Below are 16,450 nucleotides of genomic sequence, written 5' to 3'. Positions count from 1 at the left end.
GGGGAGCTTTATTTTTAACTTCTGGAGGGAACAGTGGACTTTTTCTGTGAATCTGTGTGCATAGTACTATTTGCCAAGTGAGATTTTAAATTAGGTTTCCTTTTTACCTCATTTTGAAATATACTGGACATAGTTGATTTTCTGATCACTTTTATTAAGGTGGTGTGCTTTTGGCTTGAAGCAAGGATTAAATTTTTTAATTGACCATGTCTAATATTGCATACAAAATACATAACACAATGCTTAGCAAAGCCAACCCTTCCCCCCACCCAGGTTCTTGGCCACCATCCTCTCCTAGCCTCCTTGCATCTCTCTGCATCTCTAGTGATGGCTTCCTAGCTCTTCACTCTTTCTCTCCACTCAAAGCTAACCTCATATCAGTGGCTCAAAAACTCAATGCTGTTTTCCTCATTCCAACGAACTTTCTACCAGCAGTGGGGAGAATTGTCCTTTTTCTCGCTCTGACAACTGGGGTTCCACTGCATGGCAGCCCTGCTCAGGCCTGACTCTCACCAATTCTCTTCAAGTCCGTCCCCTCAAGCTCTGGCCCTCGCCTTCTAATGAGAATGTTCCAGCCAGTGTGAGGAGCAGCTGGGCAGACACCATGTCATCCCCTCTTCTCTCTACCCTCCTTGGTGGGGATCGATTTTCCAAAAGCAGTCTGGTTTGCAGAGAAGCATCCTGGCCTTCATGCAGACAATCATGTACCCTCTTACCCCATAGTCATCTTGGATCCTTAGAAGAGACCTTTTGCTTTCTTTTTTTAAAAGATTTTATTTATGTATCCATGAGAGACAGAGAGAGGCAGAGACACAAACAGAGGGAGAAGCAGGCTCCCTCCGGTAAGCCCCATGTGGGACTCAACCCCAGGTCCCCGGGATCATGCCCTGAGCCCAAGGTAGACGCTCAACTCCTGAGCCACCCAGGAATCCTAAGAGTTTTTACTTTGTATTCGTCTAATCTACAAACCTATTTGGATAATATTCCCAGATTAATGGTACAAGCTATCAAGATGTTGCCAAAGGGAGTGTTAAAATGTCTACCTTTGGCAAGATGAAAAGTGCTCAAAAATCTTAAATAACAAAAACACTGTTCCCCTCCTCCCCAGTTTCTACTCACTAGGTTCCCCAAACAATTTAGGGTGTAAGTGTCAGCAGGCGAATTCCAGGAGCATATGGTTCCAGGGCAGTATCTTGGCCCTGCTGCTCCCATCGTTTTTGTCTCTGCTGGGCTGCACCCCACATCCTGACCTGAACTCCCGCTCCCAGTTCCCTCCTGAGCTCTATGCCCAGTGCTGTGGTCAAAGCAGCCCCATCCCTCGTATTAGAGCTCACAAGGACCCCTGTCTTTCTCCTGTGTCCTGTTTCCCTCAATGAGTCTCCCTGCTGAACCCCCACCTCCCTATATCAGGAGGGAGGATTCCTCTCTTACCTGGCTTAGGCTGTGGCAGGGATGGGAGGTGGGGTGCAGGAATGCCTCCAGTCCCATGAGAAGGAAGAGGATGAGGGGACTCCCCTTTGCTTCTGGAAGGTAGTGCGTGTGTGTGTGTGTGTGTGTGTGTGTGTGTAGAAGCACTTAGTGGAGCCCCATCCCTCTCGAGGCTACATCTGCTCAATTTCCCTCTTGCTGAAATGCCCAGTGAGTTGAAGGAGGGGCTCTAACGACAACCACCCCCCATGTTTATGCATCAGGCTGACACAGTCCTGCAGAGGGCTGACTTTTAGGCTTGGTGAAGGTGGGCACTTTTGGCTTTTAGAGAGATGACCAGAAGACATTGGTCGGGGTCTGTTTAGTGACCACAAATTCTTGAGTCCCCCGTCCCACCTTTCCTCAAGGTAGGGTGGGACAAGGCATTCTTCCCATCTAGAATGAGGTCTTGCTCAGTTGCAGGAAGCCCTACGGGGAAAGTCACCCTGCTTATACCCACCCCCCAACCATGTCATTCAAAACCTCTAGGATAAAATAACTACCTCATGTGGTTGTAAAAGTGCTGGGTCACCCAACCTACAGCTTCCAGGTCTGGTTTCCTCCTACACCCTGGTGCCGCCTGATGCATCACCCGAGGGATAACAGAGATGGGGCATCACCACAGGGTTGCATGGCAACAGTGCGAGGATGACGGGTCCCTGGCACATTCAGTAAGTTCCACCCTGGGGTAGAGGCCTGCGAGGTACTCAGCACAGCAAGCTTGCCAGGCCTTTCCAACAGCCCAACTGCGGATAATTTCAGAAGTCTCCAGGTAGAGAGTGGACTTCCATCAGTAGTGACCAGGAGGAGACCGTGAAATGGAAGAGAAGGGCATTTGCGTTTGTTGAATTCTTACATAATCTTTATTAAAAACCCTGTGGACTCAGCATTCTTACCCCACGATAATAGTTGAGGAAACAAGTTCAGTTCAGTCCAGTCACCAGGCTGGTAAAATTCCTTTATTTGTCTGAATTAGGAAAAGAATTGAGTTTTAATTAGAATAGTTGGAACGCAGGGCACAATGTTTGATTATCAACACGTGGAATCCGCAATCTATTACTAGCAAAATCAAGATAATGTTCAAATAATAATCAGTGTAAAAAATTTTTTGAAGCCCAGATGTCATTCTTACAGGCTAATAAACCATTGAATGTAAGTGATAGATGGGTGTGCAAAGCAGGGAAACCCCTGGACAAGATAGCGGGTCTTGTATTTTGTGGTAGCATAGCAACGGCACCCTTTCCTGCCGCCCCCCCCACTAAAAAAAATTACTGAGGAACTACAGTGTGTTAGGGGATCTATCAGACTTTTCCCAGATGCTGTCTCACTTCATTTTCACAAGGAGTCTATGAAGTCAATGCTGGTATCTCCAAATTACGGATGGAGAATGAAAGGTCACAGAAATGAAATAAACTGACCAAGGTTTTATGATTGGTAAAGGGGAGAGTGCGCCTCAACTCTTTGTAAAAGTTTTTTCGTTACAGTCATTGTTTTAAAGAATACTAACACGTCGCAATATGTTGGCCAGTATTACCACGAAATTCATAGATGAATATATTAGAACTAATGCTAGTGAACTGTACACCTAAAAATGAATGAGTACACCTAATGTTATGTGTATTTTACCACAATTTAAAAAAAAAAGATTTACAGGATCTAGATAAGCCATTTCCCTTAAAAATTGATTTATTCATTTTAGAGAGAGAGAGAGAGCCCACACGTGTGAGAAAGAGTGAGGGGGGGCAGAGGGGGAGGGAGAGAAGCAGACCCTCTGCTGAGCTGGGAGCCCAATCCTGTGGGGCTCCATCCAATGACTCCGAGATCACAACCCCAGTGGAAACCAGGAGTCCCACGCCCAACCTACTGAGCCACCTGGATGCTCCAAGCCATTTTTCCTTCTCCTTCTCCTTCTCCTTCTTCTTCTCCTTCTTCTTCCTCCTGTGGGGCTCCATCCAATGACCCCGAGACCACAACCCCAGTGGAAACCAGGAGTCCCATGCCCAACCTACTGAGCCACCCAGATGCTCCAAGCCATTTTTCCTTCTCCTTCTCCTTCTTCTTTCTTCAGATTTATCAATTTATTTATGATAGACACAGAGGGAGAGAGAGGCAGAGAGAGAAGCAGGCTCCATGCCGGGAGCCTGACATGGGACTTGATCCCAGGACTCCAGGATCGCACCCCAGGCCAAAGGCCAGCAAGCGCTAAACCGCTGAGCCACCCAGGGGTCCCCTAAGCCATTTCTTTTTGATATCGATATACTTGGTCCAAAATATCATTATCAACCACAACTATTACTGCATCTGCTGCAAATACTTTGCATTCCTCTCATGCTAACATTCCTGCAATAGACATAAAGTGGGGAATGGGACCCCTGTTCCAAAAATCTAATTGGGGAGACTGTAATAATGCAAGGGAACATGCAAGAGTTAACAATAGGAGACAAAATGTCTATGGCTACAAATTGAGGTGCCAAATGAACAGCATAAAAAAATGCTCTGGGATTTAAAACACGGATTAACTTAGTGTTGATTGAGCATCTAGTATGATCTAGGAACTTACAAAACGTAAAAAGGACAGCACATTTCTTTAGTTTTGACATTTAAAAAAAAAGATTTTTAATTTATTTATTCATGAGAGACACACAGAGAGAGGCAGAGACACAGGCAGAGGGAGAAGCAGGCTCCCTGCAGGGAGTGGAGGTGGGACTCGATCCCAGGACCTTGGGATCACGCCCTGAGCCAAAGGCAGATGCGCAACCACCGAGCCCCCCAGGTGTCCCTAAAATAAATTTTTTTTTTTAAAAGAGAAGGTTACCATTTGGGTAAATCCATACACATCAAATTTGCTTGTAAGTGCACAGACCGTCTCTGCAAGGGCACCCCGGGAACTGGAAACTGGTGGGCCCAGGTTGAGAGGGGGACCCCGGGGTCACGCCCCGGGCCGAAGGCAGAGGCTCCACCGCTGAGCCCCCCAGGGGTCCCCCGTTTTGGACTTTTGGAACAGGGCTTCATTTCGCCTGCAGTTTCGGAGGCAGTCGCTGGCGGGGCCCTGGGGGGGGGGTGCGGGGGCGCACCTGATGGTCCCTCTCCTTCCTCCCAGGTTAAGAGCAAGCGGGGTCCCGATCCTCAGCCGGCGCCTGGGAGACCTGTGGGAGCTGCACCCCGCCTTCGACGTCGTGGTCAACTGCTCGGGCCTGGGCAGCCGGCAGCTTGCGGGCGACGCCGAGGTCCTCCCGGTGCGCGGCCAGGTGCTGCGCGTGCGCGCCCCGTGGGTGAAGCATTTCATCCGGGAGGGGGCCGGGCTGACCTACGTCTATCCGGGCGCCTCCGACGTGGTGCTGGGCGGGACGAGGCAGGAGGGGGACTGGAACCTGTCCCCCGATGCCGAGGCCAGCAGGGACATCTTTTCCCGTTGCTGCGCCCTGGAGCCGTCGCTGCGCGGAGCGGCCGGGCTGCGGGAGCAGGTGGGCCTGCGGCCGGGGGGGCGCGGGGTGCGGCTGCAGGCGGAGCGGGTGCGCGGCGCGGCGGGGACGCTGCGGGTGGTCCACCACTACGGCCACGGCGGCGGCGGCGTCGCGGTGCACTGGGGCGCCGCCCTGGAGGCCGCGCTGCTGGCCCGCAGCTGCGCCCCCGCGCCCCCCGCGGACCCCGCGGCCCCCGCGCCCCCCGCGCCCCCCGCGGCCCCCGCGGCCCCCGCGCCCAAGTTGTAGCCACCCCCACCCCGCCCCGCTGAGCGCCCGCAGGTGGATCCCCCCAACTTTCCCGTCGCACGCACGCAGGCTTCCTCAGCTGCTCTCTTTTGGTCTCCAAATTGCCAATGCTCCGGACGAATCAGGACTAGGAGTCTAACCCACGAGCCACGCACCGCTGGGCCCAAGCGGAGGCCTAACCACCCAGCGGGGCATGACTCTACTTTTGTTAAGAATACTTGTTCCAGGGGGTCCCTGGGTGGCGCAGCGGTTTGGCGCCTGCCTTTGGCCCAGGGCACATGCTGGAGTCCCGGGATCGAGTCCCGCGTGGGGCTCCCTGCATGGAGCCTGCTTCTCCCTCCTCCTGTGTCTCTGCCCCTCTCTCTCTCTATGTCTATCACAAATAAATAAATAAATCTTAAAAAAAAAAAAAAAGAATACTTGTTCCAGGGCCGCCCAACTGGGGGTGGGGGTGGGGGTGGGCTCAGCAGGTTAGGGCCGCCTTCAGCCCAGAGCGTGATCCTGGAGACCCAGGTTAGAGTCCCACGTCGGGCTCCCTGCGTGGAGCCTGCTTCTCCCTCTGCCTGTGTCTCTGCCTCTGTCTCTCTCTCTCTCTCTGTGTCTCTCATGAATAAACAAATAAAATCTTAAAATAAAATAAGTAAATGTGAATAATATATATATATATAAAATACTTGTTACAGAATAAGATTTCTCTTAGGTCTGGTGTTCAAAGATCTGCGCTAATAATTTACACAGGGGCTGGAGGCTGTGGGGGTGTTGACATCTTGGGGCTCATAAATCCACGGGAAGAGCTAAGGTATGGAAAACGCTTGAGTCACTGCCAGCTGCAGAGCTGCCCGTGATGCCTGTGGGTTGTGCTCAAGGGGGCATTATAAGCCCCCTGAATAAAATGATCATACGGTGATCATACGACAAATTTAAGAGATTATCACAGTTAAGACAAGACAAAGCATGGTTGCTGCTAGTACTAGTGGCAACCTCTTCCTCCCCTCAGCTGGTTAGAGGACGGGGATGAAGTCACCTGCGGACATGGCATCGACTCAATAGCTGCCTGGGGTCAGGCCCCTAAGGGTGCTACTGTCCATTACCACAAATGATTGTGTTGTGTGGTTGACTTTGCCTAAGCATTTTTGAAGATTAAGTACCAGGCGCAGCCAAAGAGCTAATTTGCTGATTAAGATGGAACAACCATTCCGAATGAAATATATCCAAAGGGTTTTCTGCAAGTTGTTGCGGGTGGGGGGTGGGGGGTGGGGAACTACTGGGAAGAGGGGGAAATGTGTCATGATAAAATGAGTCTGGCAATTGCTGAAATAAATAAATCTAACCTGGTTTCTCAACACAGGTCTGCTCAGAGTTAATCTGTTCGTGTGTATTGTGAACACTCAGGAGGGTTTTGGCTTTAGTGAATGGTAAAGGAGGGGCTGCTCACTAAGATAAGGAAGCTTTGGAGAAATATATGTAAATTTTAATTTTAATTTTGGCAGGAGATGGCTTGTGTTTAGTGATAATAAGTTCTATTTCAGACATCCCAGGGTTGGGAGGAGGGGAGATGTGAAGTTGGCAATGAGAAGGTGGGAAAGAGGAAGCCCCCAGCATAGCTCCATTTTGCTGTTCACTGAATTTTGCATATGATTTTTCTTAAAGAGAACGTTCTGCTAGAGGAAGGAGAGAGGGAGAGAAAGGAGAGAGAGGGGAATGAGAGAGACAGAGAGAAAACCAGTGTACTAGATGATCTTCATCTTTCCTTGCAGTATTTAAAATCCTCCATCAAGTGTGCTTCTTCCCCATAGGTTTCCACCAGGGGGTGGTATTGTATCAGGTTCAGATAAATTGGTAAATTTGAAAATTGAGAAATGACTAGAAATGAAAAATGGATCCCAGCTGTGTGGAGTGAGTGTGCGATTCTTTTAAGGTTTGGGAGTTTATATGCCCCAAATGTGACTGTTCTCTTCAAAGTATTTGAGAAACACACAAGCGGGTTGACAACACGCACGCGTGCGTGTGCTCATCACAGTCTGTGAGAACTAATGTTATGGTAAAATGGCATTTGAAAGAGAGGACGTAAAATGTTTAATGGTTATCATGAAGATCAAGACTGCTGCTCAAGGTAGGTTTGGTTCGGTTGTGTTTACGGCGCTGTTAAGTGCACTCGTTTGCTCCTTATGCCCAGGTTTAGATCCTGCGGTGTTTCCATTCCAGATACACAGGCTCACGCTCTGTGCTGCTCTATTTGCTACTCTATGTCAGTCTGCATTTTATTTTTCTAGTTCAACTGGAAGACCCAAAGATTGAGGGCTTCTTGAGAAAATGGTCATGGCTCCATGCCCTGATTTCATTTTCACTAATTGCTAAATGTTTGCTCCCCGTGTCTCGTGGAGGTTTATTCATTTTGGTCAGCAGCTAGCTGCCAGCCTGGGCGGCACACTAGAATCACCTGGGAAGTTTTGAAAAAAATACTGATTTCCAGCCTGCTATGTTAAATTAGAATCTCTGGAGGGTGGTGTGGGACCCCCGCGTTGGCATTTGCTCAAACCTGCCCACAGAGTGTGAGCCGACAACGGCAGCTGAGAACTCTGGAGCACTCTTCCCTCCTTTCCTCCTGGGACTCCAGGGCCACCGTAACCCCTACCAGTGCCTGCCTTCTCCGTCATCTCAGGGCGTGGAGCTAGGAGGGTTGTGCTCACGTGAGTGGTGCATCCTTTGGCGCTTCTGGGCAAGGTGGCCTGTGGAATTAGCCACCTCCCAGAGTGGCTCCCTAGAAATGCTGGGAATAACCTTGCTGGCTGCAGGTCAGCTGCCCAGAGTCAGCTGCCTTTGTCTGAAAGATGAGACACTGAATATACACATGGGTGATGGCCAGGCTATATATAAAAATAGAACTCTGACCCCCAACCTGTGGCAGCGGGCTCAGGAAACCAACTCCCTTATCCACAATAACCAGCCCAGGGAGCCTGCCTGCTATGGGTCGGACTTGCAGGAAGCCAGATTGCCATCTCTAGTAACAATCCAGAAAGCTGACCCATCTTTTTTTTTTTTTTTTTTTTAAGATTTTATTTATTTATTCATGAGAGACACACACAGAGAGAGGCAGAGACACAGGCTCAGAGAGCAGCAGCCTCCGTGCAGGGAGCCCCAGGTGGGACTCCACCCCGGCAATCCAGGATCACACCCTGGGCCGAAGGGAGGAGCATAACTGCTGAGCCACCCCGACGTCCCTAACCAATCATTTCTGAAGCAATTGGCCCCAAATGGCCAGGACTTGGTTGATAGCTGACAGCTTCCCTAATTTGGGGCCCATTTTCAACTTAGGGCCAACTAGAGACAGCACGTACGCACCCCTAACCAATCACCCGGATGCCTCCCTTCTACTTAGCTCACTCAGCCTCCACTTAGGGCATACCTAAAGCCTTGTCTTTTTTTTTTTTTCCTACTTCTACAGCTGCCCCACTCTTCTCCCTGCCTTGGAGTCAAGGTGGCCGACTCCCTGGCTCTAGCAAACTCTGGATAAGTCGTCATTGTTTTTCGCATTTTGAGGGTCTTCATTTCCACAAAGATTTCCTGTTTCTGTAGGTTGTTGTCCTCCTTGGTGACCTGTGCCAAGGCCAGAGAATGGAGCACTCCCTCCCCACCCCACCCCTCCTCGCTCCGTTTTCTATTACAGACCTTTTAAAATGTTTTTCTGAACATGGAGAACAACCAATTTCCTTCTTAAAATCTCTGCTTTCAGGCATCTGACATTTGTGGCTGAGCTCAGGCCCGCTGTGCCTCTGACCCAGAGGGACACGGCAGCTTGGAGGGAAAGGGCCTTGCCAGCTGGGGGCTTCTTCAGAAGGCAGAGGTTATGTTCATACTTTTAGGCTTATATTCACTCAGGAAGAAGCTAAGCAGAAAGACCACAGCCCAGTAGGACACCGTTGTATAGAAGAAAGGCTATTTTCAAAAATGACATATTCTTCTTTTTATTGAAAAGACGCGTTCAAGCCAATTGATATTTGAACCAATTTTTCCCAATCCACTAAGAGCTTTTAGAGAAAGGGAAGAAAATAACGGTGGGATCTCCTCTGAGAGTTGCAGTTCTGTAGGGGAAAAACCTGTGCCAGGATTCTCCGAACTTGTCAGATTTTGAAATGAATGTAGCACTCTCAGTATTTTTTCTTGGTTCCTCTCATCTTTCTTCTTGAGAGTGTGAATGATGGAGACACATTTGAAACCTGTTTCCTCTGGGGATCATTCACTCCGGAAAAGCCGATTGAGATGTTTAAGTGGTCCCTTTCTTCTTGAAGAATCTCAGCAGTTTGCTACCAGGCCCGGGGGCTTTATTATCCTAAGTGACTTTGCTGCCTATAAATTACAGCCCTAAGTAGCCAAAGGGAATGAGTTAACCGGATCTCTGAAAGAATGTAACCAATGTTTCTTCAATTATTAGCAGAACAATTGACTTCCATCTGCTCAGGGCACCTGCCCACCTGGCCTGTAGCCACGCTACCCATGATGCCACCACTCAGAGCCTTGAATTGCAATTTTTACCCTGATGTAAAAATTTTTACCCTACCCTCAAATTTTGTATGTATCCTAGTATTTCCCTGCCTTGACCCGAGTGGTCTGGCAATGGACCTCAGCCAGTGTTGCAAATACTCCAAATGGTTTGCCCGCTGTGCCCAAACCCATTTTCTTGGGAAATCTGCTCAGATCCGGGGGCTCACTCTCGGGGAGCAGTATCCCCCATGCCCTGCCTCTCTGGTCACAGCTTATTGGATCAGAGGAAACCATCCGTTAGGTTTAGGTTCAGTTGCAAGTGAGAGAAACTCCCCCAAACAGTTGCTTAAACAAGATGGGCACGCATCTCTCCGTCCCGTAAAAGAAGCTTTGGATGTGGGCAGTCCAGCGCTGCTGCGGGGATTCCATCAGTCACCTGAGCTCTTCTGGTTCATACTCTTCTACCTCAAGAGTGTGGCTCTTGCGCTCTTGGCCCACAGGTCATCACGTCCAACCCCAAGGGAACGTCTCAGGAGACTCAAGCAACACTTTGGCTTATGTCTCACAGCTTGGGATTTAGCCTCAGGCCTACACTGAGCTTCAAGGGAAGCTGGAAATGTAGTCTTTTGGCTTGGTGACCCTGTGGAGGTTAAGGTTTTAGCAGACGTTGCTGGAAGTATCCAACTATAAACTGGGCGAAGCCAGTTAGAGTCTCAAGACTTTATACCAAGGGATTCTAAAACTGGTTCCAGGTGATGGCAGGCTCTGAAGACATGTAGGCTTGGGCCTACAGTTCATGTTGTTCAGGTTTTCACAGGGGGAGCCAGGCAAAGAGAGGAGGCAGAGAAGAGCAGGGAAGGAAGCCCAAGGGGCCATGAACTTATAGGGAAACATCGAGAATGATCTCGGGTCCTGACCCAGTCCCAGTTTCTCATGAGGTCTGATGGGACAGTCAATTCTGCATTCCTCAGAAACGTCACATTTAAAAAAACTGCTTTTTGAAAAATCATGTATTAAGGAGGGAGAATGGATGAAGACTGGAGAGTTTCAGATTTCCCCCAAAGAAGTTATCTTTCCTACAGTAATTTCAATTAGAAGGATGCTTTTTATAGCCCTAAGACTAAAATCTAAACATCACGGGACAAGTCTAGCATTTGGTGGCTTTTAGCTTTTGTTTAAAAATCTTGTCCATGCTTATTACCTATCAGGGACATTTGGTATATCCTTATCTCCTTTACCTTTGTTATCACCTATTATTAGGGTAAACAAAGTCAAAACTACCGAAACAAAGCTCTTGTGTCGCTCAGGCAACAGTTTTTCTTATACGCTAGCTGCTGAGTATGTTATTAGTTCCTGGTCAAGCTCTCGTTGTAACCAATAGTGTTCTCAGTAATGCAGATTATATTCTTTAATTACTAGACTCGAGTTATGGCCAATTTGTATGGCAAAAGCTCATGCTGTAGGAGTAATGCCTGTATTTAATTTCCTGTCCACGGATTCCATGGGGGAAATACTTTATCATAATCCTCCTTTCTCCTTGAGCCCATTAGATTAGATTCTCTCCTTTCAATCAAAAACACACTTGTCAGTCAGCTTATAAAAAAACAAGTGGATCCTTGAGATGGGAAAACAGATTCCAACTATTCACTAGACCAAGGGTTGGCAAACTGCTTCTGTAAAGGGCCCAGTAGTAAAGATTTTAGGTTTTGCAGACCATTCAGTCTCTGTTGCAACCACTCAACTGTGCCACTATAGTGCGAGAGCAGTGAGATATTTTGTAAACAATGGTCATGGCTGTGTTCCAATAAAACTTTATTTACAAAAATAGGCAAAGGGTCAGATTTGGCATCAGGGCTAGAGCTTGCCCTGCCCTAAACTATAACCTTCATGTGGGCAGAAATATTTCTGATTCATTTAACATTTTCTATTCAACTCCAAACACGAAGCCTGGTACTAGATAAACATTTGTTGAATCACTGGGTGAGCAAACTATCAATGTGGCATTAGTAGACAGATTATCTCAGCTTAAATTTGAAAAAAAAAAATACTACTAAGCCTCATTCAACAAGCTCTTTTGTTGGCTTTCTAATTGATTTTCCTTAAAAACTGTGAAAGTATATCTACTGCTAATATCTCGCAGCTTATGTACCACAGAGAACACAGTCATGGCCTGGATTCTGAGGCAACTGGATGATTTAAGCAGCCAGAAGGCATAGGACAAAGGAAATTTTCTTAGAAGCAGAGTCTTTACGTCAGTGCTCTCATCCAGGCCTGCACATCCCACTGGCATTATTCTACTAGGCTGGGCCCAGGAAGGAACGTAAGACTGTCCTCTGGTAAGGGAATGGGTGAAAGCTATGTCCTTTCCCTGCTTTTGTGATCTCTGCAGCCTCTAGCCTGTTGTGCCCGGGATTTTTTTCCTACTAAGAGAGGAATGAGAGAAAAATTTTTAAAAAATGGGCCTAGAGTCAGGAAACTGTATTGGCAGAAAGCCTTCTGGGCAAGCTCAATACCTTGTCTCAGCTTGGACCATCCCACCTTGACCCCCAAATCCCGTTGTCTGCCTTGCCCGCTGATGGCACCCTTAGTGTGTCTGGTCTTCTCCCATGGTTTGCCTTACTTTTGCACCCACTCAAATGTGAGTTAGCTTTCCTGAACAAAATTCTATTTGACCGTCTGGACCAGAGGTCTTCAACCCTGACTGTGCATGGGAAAAAACAAAACAAAACAAGAATTTGATAACCTATGCCTACCCACAGACCAACAGAATTATCAGCTCTTGGGTGGGGATAGCAGGCATCAAAATTTTAAAAAGTATCCCCCACCCTCATCTCGGTGATTTTAATGTGTAACCAGGATTAAGACACACTGATCTAGATTTCCAATACTGGCTGTGCATCACAATCACCTGGGAACTTATATTCATTCAATCATGGGAGACAGAGAACACACATACATACCCTAATGTACAGAGGTATTAAATGCTACACAGAAAAATTTTTATTATATTTATTTTTTCAATTTTTATTTTTTAAAAAAATTTTAAACAGGGAGGATTAAAGGCTACTGTTTTATACAGAGTGGTGTGGTTAGGCCTTTCTGAGCAGGTGGCTCTTGACTGGAAGCCTAAGGAAAGTGAGGGAATTACAATCCACGTGAATATCTGGGAGAAGAATATTCTAGACAGAGGGAAGAACAGGTGAAAAGGTCCTGAGTGGAGCGTGGGAGAAGTGGAGTGTGCTTGGCCTGTATAAGGTACTGCAAGGAGGCCAGTGTGTCTGGGTGCAATGAGCAAGAAGGAGAGTGGGAATACATTAGGTCAGAGGTCAGGTCAGATTGTTTAGGACTGGGGGCCAGGATGAGGATTTCAGATTTTGTACTAAGTGCCATGGGAAACTATCAGAGGGTTGAGAATAAGGGAATACCATGATCTGATTTTACTCTGGTTGCTGTGTGGAGAAGAAACTGAATGGAAAGCCAAGAAAGCAAAAAGGGAGACAGTACTGAGAGAGGCATTGCAATGATCTGGGGAAAGAGGAGGGTAGCTTGGACGAGGGTGGTGGAAGGAGTAAGAAGTGGCTGGATTCTGCATATATATATATAAATGGGATTGGCTAATGGATCTTGGAGGATGTGAAAATCAAAGAGGAGGTAAAGCTAACTCCAAGGTTTGTGGTCTGAGCATCTGGATGAACAGAGCTGCTATGCTCTGAGAGGGAGAACACTGATGGGGAAGGTTTAGTTGGAGGGTGGGAAGTATAAAAAATCAGAAGTGTTGGGCGTGTTCAATTATTAGACACCCAAGGGGAGATGTCGAGGATGCAGTTGGATGTATGAGCCTGGAGTTTAGGGACAGGCCCAGAATGGAAGTGCAAACTTGGGAGTTACCAGCATATTTAAAACTATGGTAGTTGATGACTATGGTAGAAATGACTTAAAAAGAAAAGGAGATACTTGAGGGGAGAGAAAGAAACTAACATTGATTAAGCACCTACTATAGACTAGGTGCTTTTTACATGTACTAACTCTAACATTTTACAAGTTAGAGATATTACACTTCCCATTTTATACCTGGAAGGATTAAAGTTCAAAATTTAAATAACATGTCCAAGTTCACACAGTTAGCAAATGGTCAGAATTTGATCTGGTTTTACCTGGTTCTGAAGCCCATACACTTTCACTGTCCCTCCCTTCCTTCCTTCCTTCTTCTCCTCTTTTCTTCCTTCTTCTCCTCTTTCCTTCCTTCCTTCCTTCCTTCCTTCCTTCCTTCCTTCCTTCCTTCCTTCCTTCCTTCCTTCCTTCCTTCCTTCTTCCCTCCCTCATCCCTCCCACCTCCCTTCCTTTCTTCCTTTCTGAGGTATAATTTATATATAGGAAGGCATATAAAAGATAGTTGTATAGTTTACAAAATACACATATACTTAATTATCACTCAGATGAAGATATAGAATATTTACAATACCTCAGAAGGTTCTCTCATGCTCCTCCCACTTTACATCTCTCCAAAGGTAACCACTTGTGACAGTTAATTTAATAGTCACCATCATGGGATGCCCATCGTATCTGTGTATGTCTGTGACAGTGTTCCTGGAAGAGATTATCGTGTGAATCAGTAGTCTCAATGAAGTAGATTGCCCTCCCCAGTGGGTGGATATCATCCAATCCACAGAGGGCCTGAGAGGAACAAAAAGGTACATGAAGGGAAGACTTGCCCTCCATCTGTCTCTTTCTCTCTCTTTGCCTGACTACTGGAGCTGGGACATCAGTCTTCTCCTACCCTTGGTGCTCCTGGTTCTCAGGCCTTCAGACTGCGGCTGGAATCTACACCACTGGCTCCTAGGTCTTCAATCCACTCCACTGGCTTTCGGGTCTTTACCTGGCACAGTGCAGACTGTGGGACTTTTCAAGCTCCACAATCATATGAGCCGGTAGTCAGAGTAGGGGCTTTTGGAGGTCAGGTGATCAAGGGAGTATTAGCTCAGGTCTGTCTCACAGTGGGCCCAGTAGATCCCCAAACCCATCGCATGATTATCTCTCCAGTTCTGGAATGTGTTAATTGGAATAGATCGACTCAGCAGCTGGCAGAGTTCCACGCTGGTTTGCTGACCTATGGAGGGCTATTATGGTGGAAAGGGTCAAGTGGAAGCCACTAGAACTGCCTCTACCTGGGAAAATAGTAAACCAAAGGCAGTATTACATTTTTGGAGGGATTTCAGAGATAAGTGCCACCATCAAGGACTTGAAAGTTGCAAAGATGGTGATTCCTACCATCTCCTCATAATTTAACTCATCTGTGTGTCCTGTACAGCAGACAGATGGATCTTGGAGAATGACGTGGGCTACTGTAAGCTTATTCAGGTGGTGGCTCTATTGCAGCTGCTGTACCACATATGGTTTCATTGTTTTAGCAAAGAAGTAGGTCCCCTGTTAGTAGTCAATAGTTATGTGACTGTTGAGCTGGCAAATGCTTTTCTCTCTGTCTCTGTCAATAAGGTTTATTAGAAACAGTTACTTGCAGCTGGCAAGGCCAGCAATGCACCTTCACTCTCCTACCTCAAAGGTATATCAACTCTCCAGCCCTATGACATAATTCAGTTTGCAGGGACCTTGATTGCCTTTCCCTTCCACCAGACATCATGCTGGTCCATCATATTGATGACATCATGCCGACGGGACCTGGTGATCAAGAAGTAGCAACTTCCTTAGATTTATTGTTAAGACATTTTTGTGTCAGAGGGTGGGTGGTATACACCTGACAAGAATTCAGGGGACCTCTACCTTAGTGAAATTTCTGGTGTCTAGTAGTTGCATGTCACGATATCCCTTTTAGGTGAATGAAAATGATTGCATCTGGCCCCTCTTAAAACCAAAAAGGAGGCCCAACATCTAGTGGGCCTCTTCGGAATTTGGAGGCAACATATTTCTCATTTGGGTGTATTTCTCTGGCCCATTTACTGAGCGACCTGAAAAGCTACTAGTTTTGAGTGGGTCTAAAAACAAGAGAAGGCACTGCGACAGGTCCAGGTTGCTGCGTTAAACTGCCCTTGCCACTCAAGCCATACGATCCAGTAGATACGTCCGTGCTTGAAGTGTCTGTGGCATAGGGATGCTCTTTGGAAACTTTGACAGGCTCTTATAGGTAAACACCAGCAGAGGTTCTTAGGATTCTGGAGCAAATCCCTCCCATCCTCTGAAGATAACTGCTCTGCTTTTGAGAAATAGCTCTTGGCTTGCTACTAAGCCTTACTAGGGACTGAAGACTTAATCATGGACTACCAAGTTACCATGAGACCTGAGCTGCCCAACATGAGCTGGGTGTTATCTGACCCCCAACTATAAAGTTGAGCTTACACAGCAGTACTCCATCATCAAACGTAAGTGCAATGTATGCAACTGGATGTAAGCAGATCCTGAAGACATAATTAGGTTACATGAAGAAGTGGCCCAAATGCCTATAGTCCCCACTCCTGCTACACTGCCTTCTCTTTCCCAGCCTGCACCTATGGACTCATGGGGAGGTGCTTATGATCAGTAGAGGAGACGTTTCGGGCCCAGTTTACAGATGGTTCTGCATGGTATGCAGGCACTACTTGAAAGTAAACAGCTACAGCCCCTTCCTGGTACATTCCTGAAGAACAGCGGTGAAGAGAAATCCTCCCAGTGGGTAGAACTTTACCGAGTTGTTCGCTTTGCTTGGGAGGAGAAATGGCCAGTTGTGTGATTATCTTCTGATACATGGGCTATAGCTAATGGTCTGGTTGAGTAGCTGGGACATTGGAACGTGATTGGAA

General features: G+C 47.3%; 1 protein-coding gene across 1 annotated transcript in view; it reads left to right on the top strand.

Moving 5' to 3' along the window:
- Positions 1-16,450, top strand: part of DDO (D-aspartate oxidase) — a 38,596-nt gene that overhangs the window by 17,548 nt on the left and 4,598 nt on the right. Inside the window, exon 5 of the mRNA XM_038555059.1 lies at positions 4,568-5,081. Within this exon, the coding sequence (XP_038410987.1) occupies positions 4,568-5,081 (514 nt within the window). The remainder of the gene's footprint in view (positions 1-4,567; positions 5,082-16,450) is intronic.

The sequence above is a fragment of the Canis lupus genome, chromosome 12, assembly GCF_011100685.1.
Source record: "Canis lupus familiaris isolate Mischka breed German Shepherd chromosome 12, alternate assembly UU_Cfam_GSD_1.0, whole genome shotgun sequence".
Classification (NCBI taxonomy): Eukaryota; Metazoa; Chordata; class Mammalia; order Carnivora; family Canidae; genus Canis; species Canis lupus.
The sequence above is the reverse complement of the archived record's forward strand: the minus strand, read 5'-3'. Positions and strand labels throughout refer to the sequence as shown.